The sequence below is a fragment of the Periophthalmus magnuspinnatus genome, chromosome 13 (genome assembly GCF_009829125.3).
Source record: "Periophthalmus magnuspinnatus isolate fPerMag1 chromosome 13, fPerMag1.2.pri, whole genome shotgun sequence".
NCBI lineage: Eukaryota > Metazoa > Chordata > Actinopteri > Gobiiformes > Gobiidae > Periophthalmus > Periophthalmus magnuspinnatus.
Window position 1 is genome coordinate 24,710,465 of NC_047138.1, and position 23,654 is coordinate 24,734,118.

The 23,654-nt window shown below is 37.3% G+C and overlaps 2 protein-coding genes across 5 annotated transcripts in view; one reads left to right on the top strand and one right to left on the bottom strand.

Annotated features, from left to right (window-relative positions):
* Nucleotides 1-1,729, bottom strand: part of efhd1 (EF-hand domain family, member D1) — a 30,110-nt gene extending 28,381 nt beyond the window's left edge. Inside the window, exon 1 of the mRNA XM_033977667.2 lies at nt 1,353-1,729. Within this exon, the coding sequence (XP_033833558.1) occupies nt 1,353-1,690 (338 nt within the window). The 5' untranslated portion in view covers nt 1,691-1,729. The remainder of the gene's footprint in view (nt 1-1,352) is intronic.
* A 606-nt stretch (nt 1,730-2,335) lies between these two features.
* nlrx1 (NLR family member X1) lies at nt 2,336-21,900 on the top strand. 4 transcript variants are annotated; one of them, XM_055226101.1, is made up of 13 exons: nt 2,336-2,606; nt 3,130-3,171; nt 6,805-6,920; nt 9,548-9,944; nt 10,802-11,033; nt 11,676-12,418; nt 13,468-13,892; nt 14,423-14,606; nt 17,097-17,192; nt 18,038-18,124; nt 18,491-18,742; nt 19,476-19,677; nt 20,230-21,900. In XM_055226101.1, the coding sequence occupies exons 2-13, from the start codon at nt 3,155-3,157 to the stop codon at nt 20,392-20,394; spliced, it is 2,916 nt and encodes a 971-aa protein (XP_055082076.1). In that variant the 5' UTR covers nt 2,336-2,606; nt 3,130-3,154; the 3' UTR covers nt 20,395-21,900. The 4 variants fall into 4 exon arrangements, with proteins under 4 accessions (XP_055082076.1, XP_055082077.1, XP_033832449.1 ...); XM_055226102.1 differs by having other exon boundaries at nt 2,336-2,541; XM_033976558.2 differs by having other exon boundaries at nt 2,349-2,529; nt 20,230-20,418.
* The last annotated feature ends 1,754 nt before the right edge of the window (nt 21,901-23,654 follow it).

The window sequence follows — 23,654 nt, forward strand, 5'->3', positions numbered from 1 at the left end:
CTAAAGCATAAAAAACAAGCAAAGTTTACTCTCGATCTCACGCCAAATCACTAAATCCCTTGAATTCTTCATTCTTGGTGTCACTTCTGAACAACTCCGCATACTCTGGAGGTAGATGAAGCGCCACTTCAGTGTGGCGTAATTTGTAATTATTGGTAATACAGTCATTTGTATTACCAAAAAAGGACGTACAGCCAAAATATATTTTGTTTCCTGTCATATTTTGAATAATGCTTAGGTTTATTTACAGGTAGTAAGCCAATTAACTTATTGCATATGTTTTCAAAGTACTATCCAAAAATCTCTAAATAATAGGGTCTTTTTTTTCAATCCAGTACTACAGTTTACATGTACTTTACTAGTACTTGAATAGCCTACAGATCTGTATAATGTATGTTTTTCTATTTATTTTTGGTACATGGCATTATCAGAATCAGAATCAGAATCAGAATCAGAATCCTTTTATGAGCAATTGCCTAAACCAGGGAACGCCTAGTGACTTGTCAACAAGCAAACAACATAGATTATAACGAAGTGGTTCATTGTGTCCCACCCGAAAATGAAATGAAAGATCCACCCATTGTTTACATGCCTTAAAATGATTGTTGACCTACTTACAGGGTACTTTCATCACTACAAGAACTCGACCCTAGAGCAAGAAAATATGCTTTGAATAAAACTAACACAGATGCACACGATTATATGTAGCGTTTCAAAGGTCACATTGATTCCTCTCTTTCTCTCTCTCCCTTTCTCTCGCTCCTCTCTCGCTCAAGTCGTGATGGGCAATCAGGGGACAGTAATGCAGTTCTCTTACTACGCAGTATGCACCTAATTCGCTCTCAAAAGAGTTTAACTACAAATACTAGCCTATACAAACGAGCAGACTAAAGTAGCCTACAAATAAAATTGCACTTACATATTTACAAGATCTTTAATAACAGTTTAATAACACAATAATATCAACAACTAAACAATATACAAGGCAGCCTAATTGAATTAGGCTATATATTGTTCCAAGTAAAAAACAACTTCTACTCAACAAGGTCGACACGTTGTCCATATGATGCGTCATACTGCGTAACTGTAATTTCTGCGTCTTGGACAATATGTATTTGAGTTAAATGGCACGTACAGCGTCATCTTTGGCCTATTTTAGGACCTGGATAAATCTGTAATCGTGCTCCCGTCTATAGTAAACCTTTCATGAATGAATGGGCCGGTCGGATAAGCGCTGCGTGCCCGCGGTTCACCTGCGCTCACGTCGTCAAGCTGCACCTAATCCCCATCAGCAGCACAAGCAAACAACGATTCTCAAAATAAACAAACAAATACCAAATAAACCGTCTTACCGCTTAAACATGCCCTCCATGTCTTTTATCTGTTTGCGAGAAAACTCTTTAAATTCGGTGTATGGGTTAAAGACGCGGCTGAGACAGGGGGCCGCGTTACCGTCGTTGATGTCCAGTCTTCGGTTCAGTTTGGCGCTCAGTTCGCTGGGAGAGTCGCCACCATCTCCTCCGCCTCCGCTGGCCCCCTGGTTCGGATGATGGCTCGGGGAATCCATAGGGGTTCTGGGACGGACCGGGCTCTGTGGAGGCTGGTGCTGTTGGGAGTCTTGGTCCGGTTCCCCCGCGCAGGTAGCGGCCAGGCGGGATTGAAGTTTGCGAGCCAGCTCGTCGGAAGCCATGGTCGGTGGTGCTGTGATGAGGAGATGGAGCCTGACACTGGAGAGTATCACAGTCAAGTTTACACAGATGGAAATAAAGGTCAGTGCGCTGCTTTTGGTACAGGTCTTCTTTCAGAATAAAATAAGGTCATTCCTATCAGCGGAAACGACAAATCTGATATAATAAAAGTATTTTGTTCGATTAACAAAGACTGGCAGGCAATAGTTTAAATGACTGTAAATACTTAATTGTTGGATTTTCTGTGTACCTCTTAAGCCACAAGCAGAGGGTAATGCTAAGTATGAGAGATGCCAAGCGTAGGTCTATCAAATAACCAGCAGATGGCTCTGTTTGTCAGGTATTTCATTTAGATTTCATTGCTTGGAGCAACAACATTCACAATCAGAAAAAAAAAAAAATTATCTTACAAATGTATCGAAAGTCCTATAAAATATTCATATAACATGCACTTTCAGCCCATCAGCGCCTTATCTGTACTTTTTTTTTTCTACATTTCCTTTACAGATTTAAATTTTTAAAAGCTGTATAAAAAACATTGTAAATATAAATTAGAAACATTTTTATGTATATAGAATACTCCAAACCTAGGGCGTTTTTAACAGAAATATTTATCTTATTTTATTGTGAAAAACATTAACCGGAACGGCTCCACTGTACCTTCTAGCGGAACCTAGCGTGGGAATTCACCATGTAATATTTAACAACCACATTTATCAGTATCTCTTTGCCTTTTTCAGTCAACAGATGGACAGTGCGGCGAAGGAAACCATGGACTGATGAATAACAATGAGCTAACGCCGAAATACGGACACACAAACGGAATAAGGACGCGCTTTTGGTGTTTGACACTGTAATTTCAATGACATAGCTTTTCCTCTATGGTAGCCCAAATAGAACAGCTGTCAGCGGCGTAAAGTACGTGCAAAGTGTAATTTATGTAGTATTTTATAAGTGGATTTGTTGTTTTGTGAAATCGTGCTAAATTAAAATTGTTAACACGATTTTACGCATAGTGATTTGATTAACTTTGCCACTTAGCAGGGAAGAAAAAGTTAGGCAGGGTTATTGATTAGTTTGGGCTTTTATACTGGCTGAATATTTCTAGCATCATGCAACTGGGGAAATTGTATTGTATAGCTTTTTGTATTGCAGTATGTTTTACATTCATATGAGTAAGCTAGCTATGTAGAAAGAAATAGTTGTCATAGCTGACTACAGCCAAGTAGTTATTTGGATATGGAGGCTGTAGGTTCTGGGCTATAAACATTTGAAAACATAAAGGAAAGTTAAGTTCAGTTCAATCCATGTAGTCTTGTCCAAGAGAAGAACATGCTTACAACGTTTTAAGAAAATTAAGATCCTTTTGTGTTTTTATTATTTGACAAAGCTGGGAATCCTAGATCTCATTACATTTTGTCTTGTTATTTTTCATTCACAGAGCGCTCTTTGATTGAAACGCCATCATGGGTCCAATGCAAAGGTTGGTAGTTATGTTATTCTATATTATGTAATTCATGTCTCCATGCCATTTAACAGCCATTTGAAAGTGTACTTCCTGGAATAAAAATCACAACCAAAACCTACACACGTTGACAAAATTGTTGGTACCCATCGGTTAATGAAAGAAAAACTCACAATGGTCACAGAAATAACTTGAATCTGACAAAAGTAATAATAAATACCAATTTTTTTTTTTATTTAACCAATGAAAGTCAGACGTTGCTTTTCAACCATGCTTCAACAGAATTATTTTTTAAAAATGACGGTACCCTTAACTTAATATTTTGTTGCACAACCTTTTGAGGCAATCAGTGCAATCGAACGATTCCTGTAACTGTCAATGAGACTACTGCACCTCTCAGCAGGTATTTTGTCCTACTCCTCATGAGCAAACTGCTCCAGTTGTCTCCGGTTTGAAGGCTGCCTTTTCCAGACAGCATGTTTCAGCTCCTTCCAAAGATGCTCAATAGGATTTAGGTCAGGGCTCATGGAAGGCTACTTTAGAATAGTCCAATATTTTCCTCTTAGCCATTCTTGGGTGTTTTTAGCTGTGTGTTTTGGGTCATTGTCCTGTTACAAGACCCTTGACCTGCAACTGAGATCAAGCTTTCTGACACTGGCCAGCACATTTCTCTCTAGAATCCCTTGATAGTCTTGAGATTTCATTGTACCCTGCACAGATTCAAGATACCCTGTGTCTGTTATGTTCTGGGGCAAAGCAGAACCAGAACTTAACAGAGCCTCCTTCATGTTTCACAGTAAGGACACTGTTCTTTTCTTGATATGCTTCATTTTTCCATCTGTGAAGATAGAGCTGATGTGCCTTGGCAAAAAGTTCAATTTTTGTCTTATCTGTCCATAGGACATTCTCCCAGAAGCTTTGTGGCTAATCAACATGTAGTTTGGCAAATTCCAATCTTACTTTTTTATGATTTGTTTTCAACAATGGTGTCCTCCTTGGTCATCTCCCATTAATTCCACTTTGGCTCAAAGAACGACAGATGGTGCGATCTGACACTGATGTTCCTTGGGCTTGAAGTTCACATTTTATCTCTTTAGAAGTTTTTCTGGGCTCTTTTGTTACCATTTCTATTATCCGAATTTAATTTCTATTATTATTCTTTGATTTGTCATCAATTTTCCTCCTGTGGCTATGTCCAGGGAGGTTGGCTACGGTCCCATGGATCTTTACATTTCTGAATAATATGTGCAACTGTAGTCACAGGAACATCAAGCTGCTTGGAGATGGTCTTATAGCATTTTACCTTTTAACATGCTTGTCTATAATTTTCTTTCGAATCTCCTGAGACAACTGTTTCCTTTGCTTCCTCTGGTCCATGTTGAGTGTGGCACACACCATGTCACCAAACAGCACAGTGGCTGTTATGTTTTGTATTGCACTGTTTGTTTTTATTTATTTATTTTTTTCTGTCCAGGCCTGTTTCATGAGTTGTTGTTTTTTTTAAGTAATTCTGTTGAAGGTCAGATATTGCTCTTCAACCATGCTTCATTGGTTAAGTTTCATAGAATTTTTATTTATTATTACTTTTGTCAGATTTAAGTTATTTCTGTGACCATTGTGAGTTTTTCTTTATTAACTGAAGGGTACCAACAATTTTATTCACGTGTGTATGTAATTCCTCTCTCAGATTGCTGTCTTGATAACAACAGACATTGACTACTTCCTATTGTTTATTACACAGTTCAATTCAAATATATTTCTCAATGCTTGAACCAACTACTGCTCACTGATACTTGAATAACATTACTGTTACAATATACAGTAACTTTCTCCCAGTGCTTTGACTCAAACAGTAATGCATGAGTATGTGGTTTGACACCTGTTTAAACACGTTCTCCTGGTACAAAAGTGGTTAGGACTACACATTACCACTCTAAATCTCACCTTAATGTGGTTATATTAGCTTAAAAAAATATGAGGACATGTGCAATTAAATGTGTTAATTGGCATCTCTGTAGCAACATGTATGAGGAGAATTTAATTACTTTGCTTTTGGCTCTAGTGAGATAATCTAATAAAATGACTATTATAGCCTGAAGCAGAAGTAACAAACCTAATCGTTCTACAAGGGAAATTACTTGGACACTGTAGCTACTGAAATAAGCTAAGCTTTTTTTTTTTACTGACAAACAATTGCGATACGATTTGCGATTTATGTTTTAATAATAGAGTTCTGTTTTAAATTCAAATGTTAAAAGTCTCCAGAAGAATTTACGAAAAAATAAAATATGAATAGACACACAAATACAAGAATCACATTTCAGAACATGTTTGTACAGAGCTAAACTACAGGGTTATCAATTTTTTATGCAGAATGGCTGCTTATGGGGAAATTGTGGTACTGCACTTCAAAAATTGCATCCCTTGCAAGTTGCTAATTGCATCCATTTAAATTTGGAGTGAGTTCTGAAAGTATTCCTGGTCAAAATTGCAAATTACTAAAGGTATATGATAGACTTAAGCCAGTTTGAGTGATATAAATGAGTGCAGTCATTGTTGGAAAAAAGGTAAATAAGAAAGCCCCAAAACGAGTTCTGAACAAGGTTGCTATTTCAGAACTGACTTTTTGGAATCTGGAAGAGGACAGAAAGCCTAAAAATGTGCAGTGGCTCAAGCTAGGACACAGTTTGGACATGTTTAACTGCCTAACTGGTGAACGAAGTCTGAATTATTGCCATTTCCAGAGAAGGACATTAACAGGAACTGACTCTGGCAATTCCTTGCCCAAATGTACAATCATGCTTCCTCATATAACCAGTTGGAAAGTCAAAAGTTACATTTGCTTTGCTGTTTTTTTTTTTTTACTTTTATCATTTAACTTTATACTCCTTCTAAGCTAAATCAGAAAAAACATAAAAGTTTGGCTATTCTACTCGCATATATTGTGTGTATCAGTTACAGTAGAATTTGTCAAAATATAAAATCACTTTTTGCTTCCTTATATAAGAAGTAAAAAGTTACATTTTATGTGTTAGTTAATGTTTTAAATAATTGGCAACATACTTTTTCTCATTTCAAATTCCTGTTCTTTCTTCCTAAATTTAGTCATTCTGACAAAGCGTCATAGGTACAATTTAGCCTGCATCTCAATGTTTAATGTTTGGGAATTTGTATTTATTAAATACGACATTTTTTGGTATTTAGTTTGGAAGTATACCATATGCAGATCATTACTTTACAATTTGTTCATTGTGCATTGCAATATTGATAGCATCTTAATAATAGAAATTACTTTCCATTGACTTTCAGCTTAATTCAGTGGAGATGGGTGTAGGGGAAAACAGGAATTTTGTGAGCACTCAGCCTGAAATGCCAGACAATACAGGATAACTCAAACATGCATGAATCAGTGAAAACATGCTGACTAAACTAATGATGAGGGAGCAACCTATTAGCATTCACATAACTTAAGTTTAAAGCTCTTAAATATTAGTGTTGCATGATGAGATCTTTTGTACAGTGTTTTGGTGTCTCTTTTCTCTATCCATATTGCCTGGGGGATTTACAGACTACAACCTGCTTTACATGTTAGCAGCTCCATTAGCAGATCCTGGATCAGATTGAGTGTTTCTATTTATTTTTCTTCTGCAGAGGTCTGAGTCAGCTACTGGGACGATGCAGGAGGAAGCCATGGGCGGAGTTGTGTTTTTGTGCAACAAGTGGAGAACGCTTCAGAACCTATTGCAGCTCTACTAGCCCACACCCAGGTACAGCTACACAATATGGAGATATACAGAGAAGTCAAGTCTACACCTCAAGATTACTGATTGTTACTGTGGAATTTTTATTTGAAGTACTTGCTCAGAAAGTATTTAAAAAAAAAGCTACATTAAACCAGGACTAAATCTCTGTATGCAGATGATGTTTTGGTCTATCTATCTGACCCTACTAATACGTTTCCAGAGGTGATGGCACTCAGGATATAAACTGAATATACAGAAGACCCAACTTTTATCTTTCAATTATTCACCTCCGAAACAAATTTGTGACAAATATGTTCTTAATTGGGATCAACAAACACTGAAATATTTGGGTATTTATTTACCAAAGGATATTGCAACACTGGCAGAAATTAATTACAGCCTTTTATTGATAAAAATTAAAGAAGATATCAGAAGATGGAACTCTGTTTCCTTTCTGAGTCTGGACCACAGAATTGAAAGTGTGAAAATGAACATACTCCCAAGACATCTTTTCTTATTCCAAGCTCTTCCAGTGGAAGTTACTTCAAAAGAATTCTCAGAATTAGATAGAATAATTTCTAGATTCATCTGGCAAGGAAAAAGACCCAGGGTTAAATATAAAACTTTACAGCTTTTAAAAGGAGAAGGGGGCATGGCCCTACCATACTTTAAAGGATATTTTTATGCTGCACAACTCAAGCCTCTTATTAATATGTGCTCCCCGAAATTTCAAGCTAGATGGAAAGATATAGAACTTGTATTTAAAGACCCTCCAATACATGCAGTCTTGGCCCATACAAGGCTGGATTCTTATATCAAGGATATTAAGAATCCTTTTATTAAAACTCAGTAAAAAATTTGGGTGAAAGTAAAAGGAGAATGTCTGTTAGATGATAAAATACAAATCATACAGTGGTGTGCTTTTGATTCTGGATTTAGGCCTAACTTAATGGACAATATTTTTAGACGATGGACTCTAAAAGGAGTGACAACTTTTTATTCACTTACAGAAAATAGTAAATTTAAGGATTTTGATAGTTTGAAGACAGAATACCAGCTTGAAAATTATGACTTTTTTAGATATCTGCAATTGAGGAATTATTTTGAACATAAAATTTGGGATAAAACAGACCTTAATGATCCAATACTTGCCATATTCCTGAAAACTTATAAGAACAATACAATCAAAGGGGCCATTGCTAAGTTTTATAAAGGATTTTTGGCAAAAAAGTCGCATTCAACAGAATATATCAAAGAAAAATGGGAGACTGAAGGAGGACTGATAATATCAAATTATGATTGGCTGAATATTTGTGAATCTCAATTGAGGTGTACTAATTCTCATATTTGGCGCGAGTTTAATTGGAAATGTTTAATGCGCTTTTTTATTACGCCAAAGCAAAAAATAAATTTTGGAGCTGGGAATGCTGGATGCTGGAGACAGTGTGGGGCCCAGGAAGCTGATCATTGGCATATATTCTGGGACTGCCCAATAATACAACCATTTTGGGTCGAGTTCCACAGGACAGTAGTAAGTATAGTAAAAGTAACATTACAATTTTCAACTCTTTTTTTTTGTCATTGTGATAATCAGTTTCAGCAAATACTTATTCCGAATTTTGACATCAGCTGCTAAAAAGGCAATAACAAGACGTTGGCTTCTTCCTGGGCCCCCCACAAACTCAGAGTGGATAAACATTGTAAATGATATATATGTAATGGAAGCGATTACCTTCTCAATTCGCCTCAAGAAACCTGTTTTCATTAAATTATGGTCTAACTGGGTTAAATATATTAAGCCTTTACGGCCGGACTTTGTGGAGATCCGGCCCAACTAGCTCATCCTGCTGTAAAAGAGATGGCCCCTCGCTCTCATGTCTGTCTTGATACTTAATTTTTATTTTTATTTTTTATTTATTATACGGGTCTAGGTAATGTGCAGCTACTGTTTTCTCTCTCCCTGTGTACAAAGTTCTGTTTGTGTATAATTTTCGTGAAAAAAAAAAAAAAGACTGTGGATAGATTTTGTATTTGGTTTAATGGTTTGCCCCGTGTATGTATTCCACTGTCTGAAAAAAAAAAACAGGACTAAATGTGATCTTAAACCAGATTACACTAGTGTATTTTAGGGTTAGGACAACACAAGATCATATGAACAATATATGTATACATATAGTAATAAGAGCATTAACTATGTCATGGTTACATCCATATTTAAAGTTATGTAGGTAAGTTATGTATTTTTAAAAAGAGGCTATAAGAAAAAAGGGCACGTTGTTGAACAACAGTTGTAATGTTTCACTACACACAGATCTTTATCTGTCTCAGTTCAGGTTTGTTTAACTTCATAACTATACTCACTCATTCATTAATTACTTGCACAATAATAAAACATTAGCTCATTGTAAGCCCCCAGCCCACCCCGTCAACCCAAGCTTTGATCATTGTTTTATTTCTATTTCTTGTCCTATACTTTGTACCAGGTTTATAATTTTCTTGTCTGTTTCTTTGTCTCCTTTGCATGTTTCTATCTCTTGTCAAGTCCTGTTATGTTTTGTACTGTACTGCTTTTTTCCCATTAATAAAATAATAATAAAAAATAAATTAATTAATTAATTAAGGCTGTCATTAACTTGTATCTTGTCCTGTAGCTGACTTGGACCCTCTGGAGGTCCACAAACAGCGACTCCAGATGTGGTTCAGTCACTTGCCCCAGGAGGAGAAGCAGTTTGGGGGGTACTTCAGCCCAGAGACCATGCATGTGGACCCCCTGATCCTGGAGAGGAAGCCAGAGGAGCGGGCCAGGCTGCTCTCCTCCGCCTTCAGCCCTCACTCCCAGCACCTCTCCAAAACTGTGGAGGAGCTCTTTGAGCCCAGCCCATCCTGGGACTCCTCAAGGGGGCTGAATGTGCTGTTGTATGGGGCAGTGGGTACTGGGAAGAGCACGGTGGTCCGAAAGCTGGTGTTGGATTGGTGCAGAGGCAGGACTCTGGGACAGTTCAAGCTGCTCATCCCCTTCTCCTGTGAGGACCTCAGCCAGCTGTCAAAGTAAGAATGGATTATGTCCTCATATGTTGACATAATTAAAGTAGAATTAAAACACTTAAACGCCCACCCACAGTCACATTTCAAACACATCTGCTAAACTAGGCAATGCCTGTAGGACTAAATTGGAGCGAGGTGGTGGAGTGGCGGGATCTGGAGGGAGGAACAGTGTAATTGGTCAGAAAGGCAGAAACACTTCTAATGGGCTTTAATTAGAGCAGAGGTATGTGATGTCACATGTCTCTAGAAATCTATTGTCTGGAGGAAGCACATTGTTTTAGAGACTCCAAACCTACAAATGGCACAAAAATTGCAAAAAATTACTATGAACAGCAGACAATGCTATTGAAATACAATGTACACAGTTTAATGGGAAAAGGTTCATTCAATGTTTAGTCCTTTAAAAGGGCAATATTATTATTATTATTTTTTTCTTTGTCACATTCACATTTTTTAATTTTTGGGGCACAAGTTAAGTCTGGCAATGGCAATTTTGAATGAAAAACAAGACAAATGTGGACAAGATTATTTGGGTTCACAAACTTATATTAATGGATAAAAGACATTTAAATAATGCCACATGTTTGTGTTTGTGTATAGTCCCAGTAATTTCAGAAAAACTGACCATAAATGAAGAAAAAGACTATGGGCAGGTTTGAACATTGTGATATCACAATAACACAATTATTGTTTAAACCTGTCTATAGCTGCACTGTACATTTTACACACTTAAAAAAAATAGTTGTTTTTTTTTATATATATATCTTTTACAGAATTCATATTTTTTACATTACTTTTTACTGCCTTAAATTATGTATATTACATTCTATGTATTTCCCTGTTTTCCCTGACTGTTTCAGAGTGTCTTCTCTGCGTGACCTGGTGAGCCGCAAGTATCTGCAACTACGCAAACACCCCCTGTTGAGCGGAGAGGGGGACCAGGCACGAGACATCCTGTTTCTGTTCAACGGTCTGGAGAAGATGAAGCTGGACTTTAGAATCGGCTCCACAGAGCTCTGCAGTGACCCAAACGAAGCACTGCCCCCTGCAGTCGTGGTAGTCAACCTGCTCCGCAAATATCTGCTGCCACAGGTGCCACAATTCAGAAGAAACTTTGCTTTAAAGGCGCTTTACTTGATTTTTACTGTTTAAGAAATGTCGGAAACGGAACTAGTTGATTTTTAAAAAAATTGCAGCGGTCTAAAGTTATTTCTCACTTTCCTAATGCATTTGTAGCATCCTAATTATTTATTGGAATAAGTTTATAGTTTTCAGAGGGCAGAGTAGACTCTAACAACAATTATCATGCTAACAGCAAACCATGAATTCCTAGTTTGTGGACTATAAAAATTACATCTGTAAAAATTTGATCCAGATAAAAGCAGCTCTTCAAAGTAAGATCGCTGTCTGCTAACAGTTTGTCTGAACTGGGGCAAAACACATTTCACCCCTTTAGCTAAATGAAATTAACTATTAACTATTGGCATGATAGACCCCCAATAGACTGCTCTGTCATTTTCACTACATAAAAAAAAACAAAACTAGTATCCAATGTAGCTTAATGCTACACTGGATATATTGTTGATTTTTGTCTATATTGTTGATTTTGTGGAAATTGATTATTGAAGTATGATAGATTTTTTATAATTTAAGATTATTCTCATTAGTTTGTATATTTCTGCTAAATAAATCAACAACTCAATCTAACCCAATGCTCTCGGGTCCTCTCTCTAGGCCAGTATTTTGGTCACCACACGTCTGTCTGCTGTGGACCGTGTTCCTCCGAAATACATCAGTCGTCACGCTCAAATCTGCGGCTTCATCGACCCCGACCGCCAGCGAGCATACTTCGCCAAACGCCTTCTCCAGCAAACTGATGACGCTGCTCCCAAAGAAGAGGCGCAAGCTCTCATTGAACTACTCTATCTCAACCTCCAAAGGGAAAGCCAGTTAGCCACTGCCTGTTTCTTACCATCTTACTGCTGGCTAACATGCGCTACGCTACATTTTCTTCATTTCACCAATGCCAACGCACCCATTCGAACACTTACTGGGATATACACCAGCTTCTTGCGGTTAAACTTTGGAGGTGAAGTTTTGGGAATGGGAACGGGAGCGGGTACGCCAATCCAAGACCACCATAACTCACTAATGCTGTACGTTGTCCAGACCGTCGGAAAACTAGCGTTTGATGGGGTCACAAATAAACGCATGTCATTTTCAGAAAAAGAGTTGGAGCAATGGATCGGAGGGAAAACAAAAACAGATGAGGAGTTGCGGCAGCTGGCCATGTTTAGGACTGATGTGTTGGACTTTTTCCTGGCTCCAAGTGTTGACAGTAACAAGCCTTCATCCGCAAAGCTGAGTGAACACGAGGAGCTGAGATATGTGTTTGCAGCTCCAGCCATGCAGGAATACCTTGCTGCACTGTATGTGGTTCTGGGAGAAAACAAGTCTGCGCTGGAGATACTTAGCAAGTGAGTAATGAGCAAGATCAAGTTAGCCCTCTTTTAAAGGGCTCATATTAGACTATTTTTTGATCTGTGTTATAATGTTGTTTCCTCATCAAAAACATACTCAGGGTTTTGTTTCATTCACACATGATTAGCAAACAAATCCTGCATATTTAGGCTGAACACTTTGTTCCACCTTGTGATGGCTTGTAAGAAAGACAGGAAGTGCTCCACTGTGTTTTTAAAATTCTACATCTTCACAAGAATCATTTTGATAATTTTAACCCTGGATTTACCAATCTCTACTAAAAGTAAATAGTAGATGCAAACTTGAAAACTACTGCTTCATGATATCACAAGGTGGAACAGAGCATTTTGAGCTTTAGAGATGTAGGCAGACTAATAATAAAGGGTTACTCAAACATGTGTGAATGAAACAAAAAACAACTCCAGGTATGTTTTTGATGAGGTAGCAACTTTCTAACATGGCTAAAAGCTCACAAGAGTCCATTTTGCGTAATATAGGACCTTTAATGCACATTCATGTTTCAATCCGACTGCTTTTTGGACGTATTTATGATCATTATTTTTTATTTTTGTATTTTAAATGTATTTTTAATGCGTTTGGCTGTTTAACCATGTTTATGATGGTTTAACCCTGCAAAAGCCCTAATGGCTCTTGATTCTTTCAACACTCAGTTTCCATTCACTATGCGTTTAATTGAACAGCTACTCTTTAGAAATTATATTAATTTATGTGGGAAAATACTTATGTTTGCACCCCAGTTAACTCTAAGATATTCCCTCCTTTGCTTATTAAAAAAATACTTAACTTTATCCGGCTGCCATTATTTGTTTGTGTTCTGTTGACAGCATTTTTATGTTGCTTTATGAATCATGAATTTTTAAGCAGTGCATTTGACTTGATACATTTTAAATGCCCCACAATGCAATATTGTACTCAGTTAATAAGAAATCAATTTCAGCAGAGACAATTGACTGTATAATATATATACAGACTCACGTAACCTGTGTCTCAAACACTAATAGTGATAAAGTTTCTTTTCTAACAGACAGGTGTCCAAAGCTATCGGTCAGGCCAGTGAGGATGTGAACGCTCTCCTCGCCATTATCTCCAAGTTCATCCCATTGCGCATTTTTACCATCTTCAACCTTCTCAAACTCGTCCCCAAACTCTTCGAAAAGTTCACTGTTCGAAACCAAGGCCGGATTGGTCGCACTCTGGCTACGGAGATGTTTCGCACAGAGGACAGTTATAATGAAGATGTCCTGGACCAGGTGGAGCAGAACCTTTTGGGGGTGCACGGTCCCCACCAGCCCCAGAAAAGTGAGGAACACCCATTTGAGCTCTACCCCATCTTTATGGGTGGTTTGTTAAACTATGGAAACAGAGTCCTGCTCCAACAACTGGGCTGCACCATCCAGAACGATACAGTGGCACAGATCACCAAAGCTCTGCGCAAATATCTAGTCAGAGGTGAGGATGTTCTGTGTTTTACTTTAAGTAAACTTAAGTATACTGTCCCAGACTCAATCCCGGTCACATACATGCTATTCTAAAATCTATTACTTTAAAATGTCTACAATATTTCTACAAGTATTCTATGGCTTATGAGAAGACAGAGTTTTTTACATATATAATTTTATTTGTTTACATTATTTCATGTTTTACATTGTCTTTTCCTTGAATTAAGCAGTATGCACATATTAACACTGCAATCATTTCATTAAGCTTAATCGATAATTTGAAATGATCAGTGCTGTTTTAATATTTGTTATTATAATTGTTATTTGGACTATAAACTACTAGACAGGCCACGGTCCATGTGCTGAGAAAACCGTTATTGAATCAAATGTGACCAGAAAATGCATAGTGATTCAAATATTTTCTCAGTGATTAAAACTATTATTTATTGTTATTATGTTATTAAAAAATCTAGAAGCCTTAATAGAAATAATAGCACATTTAAAAAACGCACTCCGTGTACCTGCTGTGCTGCTCCTCAGAGCTGAGTAAGCCGCAGCCCCCTGAGGAGTTGATGGACCTGCTGTTCCTTTTGTACGAGTTCCAGAACCCCAGACTCACAGCAGAGGTCCTGTCCTACATCCGCTCTGTTCGCCTCCGCAACATCAGGATGACCTCACTTAAGTGCTACGTGCTCAGCTCTGTCCTCTCCTGTACTCCCCCCAGGTAATGTACAACAAATATATCTATTTGTAGTAGTAGCAGTGTACTAAAATGTCAGATTTGATATTGACACTAAGGAAAAGGCTCACAATGAAAATTAAAAACACAACACAAAATAATAATAGTTTCTTTGATATTAATATGTGGTCTTACTATTACTGTTCTAGTGCTACGTCTAATATAGATCAAGACCTTTCTTAAGCCTATTAGAAAAGGTCTGATTTGTTTTTTAAGAATCAATATTTGTTCAAATTAGTGTCCAGTTTTGATACATTTTAGTATTGCTTTGTATCTGGGTATTGATATATTTGACAACAGAAATTTTTATGGTTATGAATAATTGGACAATGCAGATTACACATTTAAAAGGTTTCACATTTTTGGATCATAAAAAGTAATATTCATAATTCACTTTCATTCTGTTAATTACTACTTCTGTCTGGCAAACTTTATAAATGAGGGAATTTATTTTAAAAGTCAAATTGTCTGAGCATATGAAATGGTTTACTGAAGAGTAGTGTCAATTTTGGTACTAAGGAATTGACTCAATATTCAACACCGATTTATGATACCACAATGAAGATAAAATGCTTTTTTATGAAATTTTCAACACAAAATAGTAGTACTTTCTGTATATTACTTTAAAATCTTGTACTTGTTCTGATAAGCTGAAATTTTGAACTTTCCTTTCAGATTTTCTGATAAAGTTGTTTTAATGTGATTTTTTTGCAGTATCGATACTTGCTCAAATGAGTATCAAGTTTTGTCATTATTATTTTTAGTATTAGTATCGGATTTTGATACTTTTGTCAACCTGTGTTAACAGCAAAAGCGTCTGATTAACTGGTTTATTACTGCCCATGTGTCCATTGTATTTGTTAAATAATAATGATGTCATGAACTGGATAGACCAGTTTTTGTAGGTCTAGTTTTCTGTGTATTTTCATGCAAGTGAACCTTGGTTTCTGAATGGATTGGGAGACTCAGTTCAGGTTTGGGTGCAGTGTCACGGCCCCATACTTAGATGTATTGCAGTGCGTTATTATTTTGTGTGCAGGTGGAGTTGGTGGGCAAGTGCCCGACGCACTGCACTTTTTAAAAGCTCGTGCACCTCAGAAGCTCTTGCTGTCTCATCCTGCTCCCAGCCAGTCACCTGCATGTCCTGCACTTCTTTTTATTACTTTGATTCGCAACATTCAGCATTGCACACACACCTTTCACGTTAGATACTCGCACTTGCACCCCTGGACATTTACAGACATTCATACCTCATTAAAACTGCTTTAAAGTTAATTAAGTTACCAAAATACGGTAAACACTTTATTTCATTCAATATGTGGTTTTGCGTATTTTCTGTCATGGCTTGGAGCTGGGTTATGACAAATCAGCAGTAAATGTGGGAGTAGTGCTAGTAGTATGGTTGTCAGAAGTATCAAAAATCAGATACTAATCAATATTGAAAACCAGTATTGGAACTAGATACTCATTTGAGCCAGTATTGATACTAAAAAAGTCACATTCACAATATAGAAATGAGCCTTTCCTAAATCGCATTAGGATGATCTTGAGCTGTAAAATAAGACCACATAGACTAGTGTACGCCCAGGGATCACTATGGAACTTACCTGGAAAACTGAGGCTGACTATTATTTCTGTTTTTTTGTTGTTGTTGTTGTTGTTTTTTTATCATTGTGGTATCAGAATAAGTATTGAGTATCAAGTCTATTCCTTAGTATCAAAATCGAGTTTGAAATTTTAGTATCCTGACAATCTTAGCTACTGGTTGTAGTTTGATGTAGCAAGATTTAGATTTTGTCACCTGTTTTACATTTATTCCATAATACAGTGTCCTATATACATTGTCTGTTGTCCATATTTGTATGCCTTTACTTGAATAAAATGTATGGTTATATTTAATAGTTGCCTTAATTATTTTATATTCACCTTAGTTTTATTTAGCAGTTTGAGGTTTCTATGTTTAATTGCTTTTCAAATAAAGACATACTGTATAATATGTTAAAAAGTTAAGACTATGCTGTTAATTGAATTGTAATTTAATCAAGATCCAGTCATTTGAAATTGTCAATGATATGCATGGCCATTTTTAAATGAGAGGTCTACAGCCAATCCTGTTGGAAAAAGCATGTGATTTGGAGGAATACATTTGACTATTTTATATCAGTTTTTGAAATTTAAAAGTATGTTTAGGTTCATGAAATTGAATACATTTTTATTATTTTATAAGAAAAAAAAAATCATACAAGGAACAAAATGTAATTAATTAGTTTTACCATATTGGCCAGCACAAAATGTTTTTATTGTGTTCACTCACCCCTCTTGCACTTTTACCTCTACACACATTTCTTTAGCTAATCCCTAAACGGCTTCCTCTACACTTGCTACAGTGAACCTGTTCTGTGCTGTTGTGTCTTGTACTGGGATTCCATGCAATGAAATGGCATTGTCATTACATTGGACTCCTGTCTGTTGCAGTTACCATCTGGAGGTGCTGGACCTGTCTTCCTGTTTGCTGACATGTGACATGATTAGGATTCTGTTACCTGCCTTCAGACACACACACCACCTCAAGTAAGACCGACTAATGTTACTAACCTGCTACTACTGAAATGTGTGGTTTGAAGTGAGAAACTCAGTTTTTTTCTATTTTTTTCCCTTCTCACCAGTAAAAATGTTCTGCAAATAAATGGTCAAAATTGAAAAGATTTTAATCAGTGATCATATTTAATCCACTGGCCATTGGGGAACTTTTTATGAACAATATAAAAAAAACTATTGTATTAAACATGTAGCCTCGACATTTAATTTGACGTCACTGATTTCAAATCAATCTGTGCTGCATGGTCCTAAACTTTGGTCCCGGTGACTACATTTTCAATGCAATTTCCAATGCAAGAAAGTAAGGAAAATAAAAAATCTTATTAAGTGATTTAGTCGATTTTTTTTTTTTTTTTTTTTTTTGTCCAGCCCTACATTTTATACTTACAAAAACATACATTTTTACTGTGAGACAGCATACACACTCCACAGATCTTACCTGAAACTTGGCCTGACAATAGGAAATCAATAGGAATCAAAGTGTGGAACATTCTAGGAAAGGCAATAACATCTGAGGTGGCATACCCTCCAGTCTACCATTTTATAAAGGGAATAATAATTAAAAGGCAAAGTCAGCATATTGAAGTTCCACTACAAGTTGTCAAAAAGTAGAAAGAGCGTCCTAGTGGTTATGTAGGATTTCAGCTAATTTAAAAAAGCTACTTGCATTGTCAGTGTTTTATTGTTGATGCAGATATACTACGTACTCTAAATAATGTCTGAAATTCTGTCTTTGAGATTTTTGCATCGCATTACTGTGTCTTTTGTGCCTAATTAACCTAAATTATAACAGTGCATGTTGTGATGTGTGTTTGAAGCCTGCAGTTTAATAGCCTGGGCCCTGAGCCCTGTCTCCTACTGAGTGACCTGCTGAGAGACCCCAAGAGCTGCATTAAGACTCTGGAGTAAGGACTATGCATTTAAAATTGGAGAATATGTGTATTAGGTTATAGTAACCATTACGTTAGATTATATATACCGGTACACAAATATTTAAGGAGATGTTTTAACTACAGAATATATATACTATACAAACACATGAAAATAAAGTCAAATAAGGTTAAAGCTTCAATTTATAAGTTAATTACCACTAGATGGCAGATGTGAAACCTGTTCTAATGAAAGATTTGTAAGTAAGTTTTATCTCATCGATTTACTTTTGAAAGCTTAATACTTACAACTCATAATGACAAATAACTGATGAGGCTAGCAAAAAAATATAACTCAAAATTATTAGTGTCTTTATCTGACATTACCCTGTATTTTTCCAGACTGTGTGATAACCCAATACTCAATGCTGGTGCTGCGTCTCTTCTGGAAGCGTTGCCTGAAAACCAGTCTCTGCGTCACCTGTCCCTGATGCACACAGGGCTGGCAGATGGGGGAGCTGTGGAGCTGGCTCAGGCCCTACACAAACATAGCAGTCTGGAGGAGCTGAATGTGGCCTACAACAACATTGGGGACAATGCTGCACTCAGCCTCGTAGACGCCTGCAGAGAGCACCCCACCATCCACACACTGCAGTGAGTACCACCATTATTATTATTACCACTATTAGTTCTTGTTATCTTATATAGAACTTTGAAGAATTAAACAAAAGTTACGTATGCTTACATATATATATATATATATACGTACCTTTTGTTCTATTTCATCCCTTCTGGCTGCCAGAGGCGGTACTTCAAGCACTGGATGACTTGTAACAACATGGTCATAAGGAATCCACAGACCACGTCCAGTAAAACCTACCTCATAACGAAGCATGATGCTTGCGTAACACTCCATCCAGAGGATGGGGGACCGCTACATTCACCCGGTAAAATCTGACAAACGTGGAGGGTGAGGTCCAAGAGGCCGTAGTACAGATCACATTCAGGGGAACTCCGTGCATAGCAACCCAGGAGGTAGAAAGGCCCCTGGTTAAATGGCATCTCACACCTTCGGGCATCAGCCGCCTCGCGAGGCATAAGCATGTTTAATGGCCTCTACAACCTACAGAGAAAGTCACTGTGTAGAAAGACCCTGACCCTTACATGGACCGGCATAACACACAGACTTTCGGACCGTTGCATACCTGCCGTAACTTGTATGTAAGCGTCCATTGAGCGAACAGGGCATAAAGGTTCTGTGGTAGATAACGTACCAAACCTCGCCAACTGGAGCTGTTCACCATTCAGTGCTTGAAGCACCGCCTCTGGCGGACAGAAGGGATGAAAAAGGGATGGCTATATTAACATGTGTCCCTTGTCTGCACAGCCTGTACCTGAACCCTCTGAGTGACGTAGGGAAGCGCTCCTTGTATGTGCGCGGGGACCCGAGCAAAAGTGGCCGTAAAGTCCGAGTCCTGGCCTCAGTAACAGAGGGGTCCGACCTGTCCGAGGACTGGCACCCTATCCTCTCTGTGATCATTGAAAACGCAAAGTCCTGGGACAGAGAGAGGGTCAAGCAGCAGCTCAGGGTAAAACATAAGTCATCATGTAATTGCTGATCTGTTAGGATCATTAAAATGAATTATACACAGTTATACTTTTGTTGGAATACTTACTTGATACATGAAAGGCATTTAAAGTCTTATTATGTATAATTCTTTATAGTCCCATTTCCGACCTCTACAAACATGTTCTGAATTGTATGCAGTTTGATTGCCTGGCTGGCCTTAACTAACTTAACTACGATTTTTAATAGGCATGATTTGTTGGTCAGAACAATACATGGTCCATTTTTGCTGAATCAACAAGTGAAGCAGTAAACTATGTAAATCTGAAGTTGAATAAGTTATATTTCTTCTGATTATTAGAGAATTTCAGAGGAAAGGTCTTCCACATTTGGGAGAGAAGTAAGTGGCTGCAATTGATTGAAAATGTAAACAAATAAATCTGATCAGAAAAATATTTAAGTAATCTAATGGTAGTTTGGAATAAATATATCTTTAGTTTCCATATTGCTTCTCTGTATATATGTTAATGAAGTCAATTTTATACCAAACATTTGTCGTTTCTATAATTTTTAGGTATTCCTGCGTGATCTAGAGTGGGGCCGGCAGCAGCAGCCGAGTTTCTGGAAGAGACTTCACTTCTGGCGTGTGGAGAGAGGAATCCGCGAGACTCTGAAAATGTTGGAAAAAGACCAAGTGGCCCATGTGTGTGACGTGTGTGACAAAACACCAGCAAAATAACTCCAAATACATGCAGGAAATGATATCACACAATACTATACAATTATTTTTGTCAGCTATTAAAAGCAATATTTAAATGTAGGTTTGTTTTTAAGAAGGGACATAGGAAAACGTATGTCTTTAGTATGAACAAAAGTGAATAACCATCTGTAAGAGCAGTCTTCCAGACACAAGGGACAGAGAGTGTGTAAAAATATATGATAGGATTAATTCAGGGATATATTGAAGTAGCTGTTACTGGGATTGGAATGTTTTATATACAGTTGAAACCAGAAGTTTATATATACTTTATCAAAAGACAGATATGCTTTTTTCTCACTGTTTGACTTGAAATCAGACTAACAATTTCGTGTTTTAGGGCAGTTAGGATTACCAAAATTATTTCCATTATCCAAGTGCCAGAATAATGAGAGCAGGATTTTTAGACAATTTTCATTACTTTCTTCAAAGTCAGTAGTTTGCATACAGTAAGATTACTATGCCTTTAAACAATTTGGGAAAAGAGATGATGATGTCATGCCAACATTTAAGTAAATTAGTGACACATCTGTGGATGTATTTTTAGGTACACCTGAAACACACTGTTTCTTTCTGTAACATCATGGGAAAGTCAAGAGAAATTAGCAAAGATATCAGGAAGATAATTGTGGACTTGCACAAGTCTGGTTCATCCTTGGGGAATTTCCAGAAGTCTAAAGCTTTGGAATGAGTGGTGGTGCTTAACCATAATGTAATGTACTTTTAAAAAGACAAAACCATGTTTTAAGCCACATTCATATGTGGTCAGATTGACATGAATGGTTTCTGAAACTGCTGTAAGCATTGATATTTTGGCGTTTAAAACTAAGCATTCTAAATGCAGATTAACAATGTGAAACAATGTTTACATGTAAACCAATAATCTGAGCATGATCTGATTTCTGGAGTTGTCGAAGCTGTTAAAATGGCATGTAAAGATCTAAGTCTGATATGAGTAATCTGATTACATTCTGATACATACAATATGTAAGCATTATGTAATTTCACACACATGCCAGTTATCAGCCAATGGCTGTGCATGAGAGCCAAATCTGCTCAAAACGGAGGGCCATGTAGTACAGTACAGGTCAGTGTCCCCTAACTTTGACAGTTATCAATATGTAGAAATAAAGGGCATATTAAATATTCTCGGATAGTAATTTTCATCTGAATTCAATGTAAAGTTAAGATTGTGCCTTAAAATCTGAGATGGAGCAGTTTATCAACCTTTTGTCTTATAGGGGCTAGTGATTAGTATTTGCACATTTTATCATATGCTGTACTAATATTATATAATCAAGTTATATGAATGTCATTTTGTATTTGTTTCTGTCTGCTTCTCTTTCTCAACTCATGAATTCTTAGACTTTTAACAAATTAAGGAATATCACTATTGCAGCTGCATGTTTGTTGACTGAATGGAAGACAAAAATGATGCACCTTGTTGTCTTGTTACATGCCGTTTGAAAATTAAATGTAACTACCAGTATATGGTCTCCAGTGTGTGTTTGTCACCATTAACTATAGATCTTAAGTGTGATGACAAACTGGAAAGAGGTGTCCATAGGTGCCAGAATGACGAATTATTAGAACTGTTCTCATGGCAATTAACAATTTAAAACAAAATATATCTTGAATGAGAAGTCATCAAAATATTTCATATAACAGGAAACTGAAAGCTATGACTATAATGTAAATGTAGAAAACTTGTAGAGACTTGTTCTTAAAGTCAAATTTATGTGCTTACAAAATGGGATTATTGGCAGCTAATTGATTGCATAGATTGATTCCAATAGATTGTAAGATGGGAGACAGTTAACCTTCAGGCTAAAATAACTGAAATGGTCACACCAACCAATTTAAGGTGTATGAATCCATCTAACTTGGAGGAAAACTTCCTGAAGAAGAGTGGCACCTCATGATATCATCCAGTGGAATAACTCGTTTTAAGCTCTATCCAACATGAACGAATGAAACAAAACCAAGAATACACATTTGGGTATGTAGTAGTTGGTATAGAGAGAAGGAGGGGTGGGGTCTGGGGTTATAAGAACAGTGTGATTGGTCTAACAGGTATCCACATTTCAAACTTTTCCCCTGCAGCCAGGTTTTTGTAATCAGAAAAACCTGGCTGGAATCAGGGCAGTCTTTTGTGATGTCACCACTAATGAAAACAGCAGAGGCCACTGAAAGCCGCACACGCTTAGATCAGAACAGTAGACAATGCTATTAAAGCACTATATATATACACTGGACTTCACTAGAGACCATTTAGAGTTTAGTTCCACTTTAAGTGTAAATTTAAGATGGCGCCACTGTGTATTGCTTGTCGTCTACCTCTGCTCCGTGTTTTGCTACTGTTACTGCTGTACCTGAATGCCCAGACACCCTCCCTTCATCTTTTTACAAAACATGTTCTGGGATCCTGGACACTATTGCTTCGTTTAAGCACAGGTCCACCAAGCCAAGGACAGATCCCTGGTTAAATGACACTACTCGTGCTCTTAGGCAGCGTTGCAGTTAGGCAGAACGACGGTGGAAAAAGGATAATCTACATGTTTCTCTGGACATACTGAGGGACAATCTTGCTCATTATCAGAGAGCTGTGAAAGAGGCTAAGTCCCAATATCTGTCTGATATTATATCTAGCAATGGTCATTCTCCCTGAGTGCTGTTCAGTACAATTGATTCTCTAGTGAATCCACCTTTCCTTTGACTGACGCCTCAGTTTCCACTTGTGAAGATTTCCTTTGCTTTTTTGTTAACAAAGTGATGTCTGTTCAACAGCTAACTAGCTGCAGCATTAGCTTAGATCTGCCTATTGTTGCCACTCATTCTGCAGTGTTTGACCATTTTGAACCGGTCTCACTTTCATTCCTCACTGATGTAGTCAAACATATGGGCACAACAAACTGTTCTTTGGACCTTGTACCGACCAAATTGCTGAAGAAGGTGTTCAGCACTGTTGGGCCTTCCCTCTTGGTTTTAATCCACATTTGTCTTAGTTCAGGGTGTGTCCCAAGTGCTTTTAAACATGCCATAGTTAGGCCCCTTCTTAAAAAATCTCATTTGGATCCTTCAGTTTTATCAAATTTTAGACCTGTTTCTAACTTGTCTTTTATTTCAAAAATTCTTGAAAAATTGTTTTTATACAATTGCAGTAATTCTTAGAAGAAAACTCTATTCTAGAGAAATTCCAGTCCGGGTTCAGATCACGCCACAGCACGGAGTCTGCACTGCTG

Excerpts from the sequence above, each read along its gene's own strand:
- nlrx1 (XM_055226101.1), top strand. Across the intron at positions 9,945-10,801 it reads GACCTCAGCCAGCTGTCAAA|AGTGTCTTCTCTGCGTGACC; the intron begins GTAAGAATGGAT and ends TGACTGTTTCAG. Across the intron at positions 13,893-14,422 it reads GCGCAAATATCTAGTCAGAG|AGCTGAGTAAGCCGCAGCCC; the intron begins GTGAGGATGTTC and ends GCTGCTCCTCAG.